This window comes from Myotis davidii, unplaced genomic scaffold (genome assembly GCF_000327345.1).
Source record: "Myotis davidii unplaced genomic scaffold, ASM32734v1 scaffold478, whole genome shotgun sequence".
NCBI classification, from domain to species: Eukaryota; Metazoa; Chordata; class Mammalia; order Chiroptera; family Vespertilionidae; genus Myotis; species Myotis davidii.
The window spans coordinates 626,189-634,662 of record NW_006289570.1 but is presented as its reverse complement, the minus strand read 5'-3'; the positions used below and the strand labels follow the sequence as shown (position 1 = coordinate 634,662).

Here is an 8,474-nt window from a genome sequence, read left to right as displayed (position 1 = left end):
AGCAGGAATAATGAATCTGCTGAAATTACAGGCAAATAAGTATGTATCTGTTCATTTTTCTAAGCAGGAAGTCTATATCTTCCACCGACTGTCAAAGTAGCCTGAACACATGTGCACGTACGGGCCAGGGAGCCACTGAGTCTCTGTGCCTCCTCATGGATTCCTAATGATCTGCTTCACACAGTTTAGCACAGAGTTAAAGGCATTTGCTGCTCCTCTCCACAGAAAGGGCTGCAAGAAGCGATGACAATGGGGGAAGGGGACTGCTTAGCTCCTACCTGCACTAAGAAGCACGTTACGGGCTGTCGGGTGCCAGGCTACGATGCCAACTCTCTTTGAGTGGCCTTCTAAAATCACCACAGGTTCGGTCAGGGAAAGGGTGAGTCCATTTTCTGGAATCTGCCACACCTGTTGGAAAAGAGAAAGAGGACCCATCTTTCAATATCACATTTCCTGTGATCATCTGGTTTGAAGACTTGCTCTGCATAAACAGAACATACAATGGTGTTTGGATAAAATGCAGAATAATATGAAATAACTGTATACAGTTGTTTTTAAAATGTAACAAGATATTAAAGGTCAGAACGAACAGAAAATGACTACTAGTTTGATCAAAGCATGAAGTCAGCAAGGGAAACAAATGAAATGAGACTTTAGTGACTCAACAGGAAATGCATTCTGCAAGATGAATTCTGACGTAGGCTTAGAACTGAAAGTAGTAATACCATCTGCCATCTCCAGATGGCACCATACCCATGGGCTGCTGGGTTTTCTTGCAAGGATTGCAAAACCTCTGTGCCTGACAGACCAGGACCAAAGTGTGTTTCCCTAGTCCCTAATGAAGCAGAGTGATGGGAGGCTTTGGTGATAATCAGCATTTCCAGCTTAAATATTAAGGCGGAAGCAGAGCTCATCATGGGACTTCACCTTGCCCTTTCTCTAGCCTCTGTACCATCCAGTTTCAAAATAAAAAACACAGATGCATATAGCACTCTTCTAAAAAGTGAATGCCCCAGGAGGCTGGCTGAGTGGCTGACAAGAAAAAGGTCAGAGTAACAAAGACAGCACAGACACGAGGCTTTACAGCGGGAGGAGAAAGTGACTGGAAAAGCCTGTAAAACTAAATGAAAAAGACGACAGAACTCTTGCCTCTGCTGGTAAATAAAGGTGGTGCTGTTCTCCATTGTGGAACTGTGGAAAAGAGCCGGCAGAGCTGTAAGTCTTTCCACACGAAGCGTACACACCCCTTGGTTGGTGCCCACTGGCCCTACTCATAGGCCTGTCATTATGTGGCTCTCTGCTGCTTCCGGGCCTGGGCCTTCCCGTTTGGACTGAAGGGATCGTGCCTTCTGCAGCAGCAGGACAACAAAGAGCAGAAGTGCCACTGGGTACATGCTTAGTATTCTTGTGTGCAAATGGGACGCAGCCTGGTGTGGAAGAAAGGGCACTGGCCTGGATGTCACAGATGGGATGCTAACTGGCCATACTAGCATGAAAAAGGGACTTCACTTCGTGGAGCCTCAATTTCCTTGTTTGATCCTGGAGACAGCATCAGCTCTGCTTCCTCAGGGGTTACTGGAAAGGTCAAATGGACTAAAACATTTTGTATACCCAAGCACTACCTTAATGTGAAATGCACAATAGGGTGACCTTTGACAAAACTCTCGTGCAGGACCAAAACAAGGCTTAAAAACAGCACTTGGCAAGAAAAAGTCCCTACTATATGTTTATGATTCTTTTTCTTGCTGTTACGATGACCGCCATGTATTATTAAGTCTGACAGTTTCTTGGAATGAGTCTTATCTTCAAGTTAATTGAGCACTTTACCCAACAGTCTAACTTACGTCCAAAATATCTCATGCATGAAGGCTCTAGCTCACACCTAGGCCAGTCAGCACAGAGGGCAGCTCTGAGCTCCAGGCAGGTTCGTTAGATCCTCTGCTCTGTGGACACGGGTTCTACTATCCACCAGCTTTTTCAAAGACATGCAGTGAGTGGAGAGGAAAAACCCTCAGCTCAGCAGGGCGATCAGCTTTATCCCCTGCCACTTGATATTTTTGTTTTTGTTTTTAAACAATAATGTGTTCCCGAAACTTCGTATTTGGGTAACACATTACTATGGCAATGTCTTGTTTTGTTTTGAAAGAAAGGGAAAAACGCAATCAATCCCAAGGCTTCCAGATGAAAAAGTGAACCAACCAGTGAAAACCCATCGTGGGTCTGGAAAAAAACAACTTAAAGCACATGTTCGGGAACTATTGTATCACCGGCACCCTTTTCACATGTGAAGCTCTGGATCTGGAAAAAGGCCAGCTCAAGAAAATTTTCCCAACAAGAAACAAAGAAAATTAAGACGCTTAGGCTTCTCTCAAGCAGTAATTTTAAAGTGCAATTTGTTTGAAGGTTTTATTTCTCAAGCATACACACAAAGTGCTTCCAGACACTGCTTCCCTACTCTACACCCATCATGAACTTGCTACTGGGCTAAGCACTAGAGTTACAGCCATAAAAAAGGCTATTTCCCCAAAGGCTATATTTTTTAAAAGCTAAGGAAACCAATTCCAAAGGGAAAATGAAGGAAATAAATAATCTTAAGAGACAGGAAGAGGTTACAGATTCTGTAGCAGCTGCAGAGCAGCACAATCCCTTACAGATCCACTAACCCCACTGGGTAGGAGGCACAGAGTCATGACATTCATAAATGAGCCATGACATTGAGAACAACATTAGCTTTGGGAAAATCAAGAACTGAGAGCAGGGTTCTGATTTGCCAAGGCTGTAATATCGACTGGCAAATGGCCCAGATGTAATCTGTACAAAAAGGAAATGACATGAAGCCCCGGTGAAGGACAGAGGGACAGGAATCCTGAGGAACGCGCTCTCATCACCAACTACAGCATCACTTCCGTTTTTATTTCAAGACAAAAACTGCATTAGGAAAATTTACAACAGAAGCAAAACGTATAAAATAGGGGGTTTGTTTTTGTTGATTTCCACAGAAGTATGAGACTGATTTGGGAGGATGGAAAAGTATTCATTTAAATGTAATCATTTGGGACTGTTCAGAACATCTAGTTGGAGACAAATAAGACACCTATTCTGCCTTCAAACTTTCTCTCTCCCAGAAACAATCATGCAACCTTGCTGAATTAGCCGTCTTTAAAATGTGTTTGATTACTACCCTGCAGATAAGGGACAATGTCAAATCAACACCATTCACAAAACTTAATTTGGCTGCTCTTTGTATTATTTAAAGGATTATTCTTTTCGTGGAGCTAAAATGTATAACACCAGTAGCCATATTCTCTAAAACTCTCTATAAGAAGCTATTGCTGGAGGAAAAAACTCAACAGTACCAAAAAACATGGAAAACCTAGGAGTGAAGTATAGTTTCTAGGAGGAAGGTTTGTATAATTGCATTTGCTGGTATAAACATCACTTCAAACAGTAGTCCATTGAAAGCACTACCTTAAATGCATCTGAGATTACCGTATATATACTGTGAAAAAGCAAATGAGATAGATCAGGATATTTTAATTCATCCTTTGAATCCTTGAGAACCCGAATTCTCAGTGTGGAAGAAAGGATATAGAAATGTAATATTAAAGAGGTTAGATTAAAAACTCTATAGCCCTGAATTTGAACTAGAAATATTGAGATGAAGTCAAAAGTTACCACATCTTTAAATATATATGTATATTCTAGCTCCATTTACTACAATCTTTGTTTAATTACAGTTGACATTTAATATTAGTTTCATGTGTACAGCATACGGTAGTAGGTTCTTCCTCCTCCCAGTAAGTCTAGTACTCACCTGACATCATTCATAGTTATTACAATAGCAAAGTCTTAAAAACAATAATCACCATCGTAACAACCAGCATCCCTAGCAGCCAGATTGTGACCTAGAAATACCATTTTCCATTAAAAGAAATCAGAACTTCTGAGAGAAATAGCTGATTTGAGGTGTGGGGCAAAGGATGTCCACGACACACCGAATAGTAAGGGAGTTATCAAAAACAAGCGGGTATTCCCTTTGTAATAAATCACTTAATTCACGTAACTGAATTCATTCGACTTTAGTGTGTTTCATAAGACAAAAGTTTTTTTTTTAAAGGGACAACATGACCAATAATGCTGACGACACAAAGAGGTGGATCAAGAGAGGTTAAGATTTAAGATTTTGGCATTAGGTCAAAATACTGTTCTTCTCCCCTCAGCAAAATGTCTGTGGCCATTAAAATGATCAACTTAGCAGGGCACATTAAAAAGAAGAATTCCTTTTAACAGCAGCATATTTCTTTAATATGCTTTGGCTGCCAAAATTATGAGATCGCAGGAGTTATCCTCAGCCAAAAGTCCATGAGTGAAAATGAGTAAATGTTTAAATGTTACAGTTCTGGACTTAACGTGTGTTTATGTAAAATAATTTTAATTAATAAAGGCTTCCAAACAATGTTACTAAGTCTGGTTCAGTCCACAGAAAATGGAGAGGGAAGTAACAGTAGGGGTTCTCTCAGCTCCCCACTTGATGAATCTGAGACTGCTTGCAACTTGATCAGTTACTACACTCACCTGTTTCAGTACTTCAGTACTTCCCTTCTGTACTATGTCTAACCTTTTGGGCTAAGATTAAAAATTGATCCAAACCAATTACGATCTTAAGATCATAATCAAGAACAAGAAGCTTTATATTAAAAGTACACCAGCCCTGGCCAGGTGGCTCAGTTGGTTGGAGCGTCATCCGTGCACCAAAGGGTTGCTGGTTCAATTCCTGGTCAGGGTACATACCTAAGTTTTGGGTTTGATCCCTGGTGGTTGGGGTGTGTTCTGGAGGCAACCAGTCGATATTTCTCTCCTTCCCTCTCTCTCTCAAATCAATATTTTAAAAAAGTACCTCAAAGCCTTATTTCATATGTAATCTACTTTTGGAATCCAAATGAGAAAATATATAGAACTTACTTTAAAAACCTTTCAAAATGTTTTCACTGCTGCACAAAAAGGGCTTTCTTAACCAGGGTCCATGAGACAGAACACACCATCTGATGTTAGCTTAGAAAGAAACACTTGCAAAAACTCTTTACTACCTCTCAGTATCTGTTCCATACCCCTTTTTTATCTGTATAACCTTTGGGATCTTATTTCACTGTAATGTACAATTCTTAGTAACAGTTTTTTCTCTCTTTCTGGGGAGAGAAGAGAGGTCATGTGGTCCAATGGCATTCACAGAATTATAGGAAACTCATTTCAGTTTCTCTAAAATCTTCCCACAGAACTGTCAATAACCACGTACACACACTCATACAAAAGAAGAAAAAAGATAACATAGTACAACCTCTTGTAAAAGCCTTATCTGTCATTAAACTTTAATGTCACTAAATCCTATATAATACAATGGACAATCAAAACTGCTATGATTTTGTGCTTTTCAAGCATCTAAACACACACACACACACACACAGTTTTTGCAAGCAGTCGGTGAATCTTACGCCACACCCTGGGAGCTTACCATAACTGTGCAGTCCTCTGAACCGCAGGCAATGACCTGATCATTATGTGGGCACCAATCTATGTCAAGCACTGGTCCTGTGTGGCCACATACTGTAGGGTATGATTTGTCAATTCGACCAGTCTGAAAGTAGAGAGAAGCAAATTTATTAGGTAACGTCAACGCCACAGAGTTTGTGTTTCCTCAGACCCATTTCTCCTTTATCACCTCCACCCAAAACTCTCAATGGTCTATTAAAGATCAAAATTTCTAGTACTACAAAGAGTTTAATCAACTGCATTAAGAGACACAGCAAAAGAGAATACAGAAGTCTTTTAAAGCCAAAGTGTTTTTCTATGATAGCCAAATATAAATTATACATGTGTTTCTACTATAAAAAACTTGATATTACTCAAAATGCAAAATATAACTTTTAATATAACAAGTTAATATTCTTGAATATACAAATTAAAGTATTGGAAATGAACAGCAAAGTTAAGCCAATAAAATTAGCAAGCAACATTAGGTAATAAAAATAAACTTTTTAGCTATTGCTTAGGGGCTCAAGGACATACTACGTTTTACTGTCTATCTCTCACCCGTCTTCAATCAATAGAAATGCCAGCCGAACAATGTAATTAAATTAACATAAGCTTAAACCTTATTCATTATCCAGTTCTACATCTTGTTAAGAATACAGGATTTTTTATTTAAAGTATTACATATGTCTCCTTTCCACCCACTGACCCCCTCCCCGCCACTCCCTCCCTTCAGGACAAGCCCCCACTGCCCCAGTGTCCATGTCCATTGGTTAAAAAATACAGTTTTTAATGTTAGTCATAAGTAACCGTCACAATTTGCTCATGGTACACATTTGAATCAAACAAGCCAACCTCGCTTAGACCATTTTTGTATTAACCAGAACAAATGATGCTGTAACAACGTGTGTTCAAAAGCTACTTCCTTTTTCAAACAAGTTAACGTTAGTCCATGCTGAGGTTCTTACAAGCTTTAACAGCTGGTGAACAAAAAGGAATCACTGCCACACAAAACTGAACCCTTTTGTTGTTGCTGCTGCTCTTGTTATGGCAAGACATCACAACACTGGAGACTGGGGCAGGATTCTTGGCAGTATTAGAACACCACAAAGCAAATCTCAAAAAATACCAAGGAATCAATATCCTGGAGAGCATGTTCTGAGCACAATGCAATACAATTAAAAACAGAAAAATATAAACCAAAAATCTCCAATGCATCTAAAAATTTTAAATTTACTAAATAATTCAAACAGAAAATTATAATAGCCAACAGACGTTTAAACTGATCAATAAATAAATACATGACTGCCATATTGTGATTTATAAGATACTAGTAGCCCTGCACACGAATCCATGAGCCAGTAGCTCACTCTCCACCACCCACTTGTAGCTCACTGCCCCACCCTCCATTAAGTGGTTGGTCATTACGTAATGACCATTTGCATATTACATCTTTATTATATAGGATTTGATCTTCATCTATAGTTCCTGGTTCACAGCTCCTAAAACTCTTAAAATTTCCTAAGTGTTGAGAGTGATAAAGATGTCTTTTGTATGCTAATGAGGTGACTTTTGGATCCCATCCAAGGGTGGGAGCTAGCAGTCAGGAGAACCAACCATGTGATTAGTGGTTTGAAACTTTCAGTCCCACTCCCTGACCTCTGGAGAGGGGAGAGGAGCTGGAGATTGAGCTCAACGGCAAAGGTCAATAACTTAGTCAATCTAACTACGAATCCTCCATAAAAACCTAGGAAGACAGCTGGTTGGTCTTTTGGGGAGCACCTCCCATGCTATTACGCCATGCCCCAAGCTCCACAATGACAGAAGCGCCTTTGTTGGGGACCTCATCTATGTATCTCTTCATCTGGCTGTTGATTCGTATCCTTCAATAAACTTTGCAATGAATCAGGAGCCCAGTGAGTGAAGGAGTTTTCCTGAGTTCGTGAGCCATTCTAGGGAATTAATCACACCCTTAGCACATCACTGTGAGTCAGAAGCACAGGTAACAACCTGGACTTTGACTGGCACCTGAAGTATGTGTTGGGGGAGGGAATCAGCCGTGGAGGACTGAGCCTTTAACCTGTGGAGTGTGATGCTCTCTCTGGGAAGCCAGTGTCGGAACGGAGTTGAATTCCCCAGCGCCCTGCTGGTGTCTGAGAACTGCTTGTTGGTGTGGAGAAGTCTACACACACACACACACACACACACACACACACACACACAGAAACTGGGTCTGGGAACCCTTCTCAATAACATAGCAAAGCTTGTGGGATATAGCTAAAACATCTTAGGAAAAAATTTATAGCCTTAAATGCATAGTATATGAGAGAAGACAGAAAATTAATGATGTAAGAATAAACCCAAAGAACATAAAATTATGAGAAGTAACAAACAGAAAATAAATAATAAACCGAATCAACAAAATTAGATATGGAAGACAAAAGGCACAAATACCAGATATAAAAAGGGGACATGATTTAGTAGAAATTTACATGATATAAAAATACTAGGAATAACATTTGCCAATAAATTTTAAAAGTCCAGATGAAATAAGCAATCTCCTAGATAAAAATCTAACTTATCAAAATTTTTCAATAAATAGAAAACCTGAATGGACCTATAAGCATAAAAGAACCAGTTAAGTATCATTCCACACAGCCCCATAAATCAAGCAGTCACTAAATACCAAAAGTCACTAGGCCCAGATGGTTTCACAGGTGAACTTTACCAAACATTCAAACAAATGTTCCCAGAAAAGAAAAAAGAGGAGCACTGCTGAGCTCGTTACACAAGTAATGTATACCTAGATACAAAGGACAGTATATGGAGAAACGTAAATCTATGAGACCTATAAATATTATTGCAAACTCCCTAAAAAGTAAAAAAGTAACCCAAATTCAGCAGTGTGGGTTGTTCTCAAAAACCATAAGCAAGTGAAAAGGAAGTTT

General features: G+C 39.6%; 1 protein-coding gene across 1 annotated transcript in view; it reads right to left on the bottom strand.

Moving 5' to 3' along the window:
* The window catches only part of CORO1C (coronin 1C), a 36,715-nt gene that overhangs the window by 12,665 nt on the left and 15,576 nt on the right, over nt 1-8,474 (bottom strand). The window contains exons 3-4 of the mRNA XM_006762029.2: nt 5,510-5,632; nt 279-408 (exon numbers count right to left, since the gene is read on the bottom strand). Coding sequence (XP_006762092.1) covers nt 279-408; nt 5,510-5,632 — 253 coding nt within the window. The remainder of the gene's footprint in view (nt 1-278; nt 409-5,509; nt 5,633-8,474) is intronic.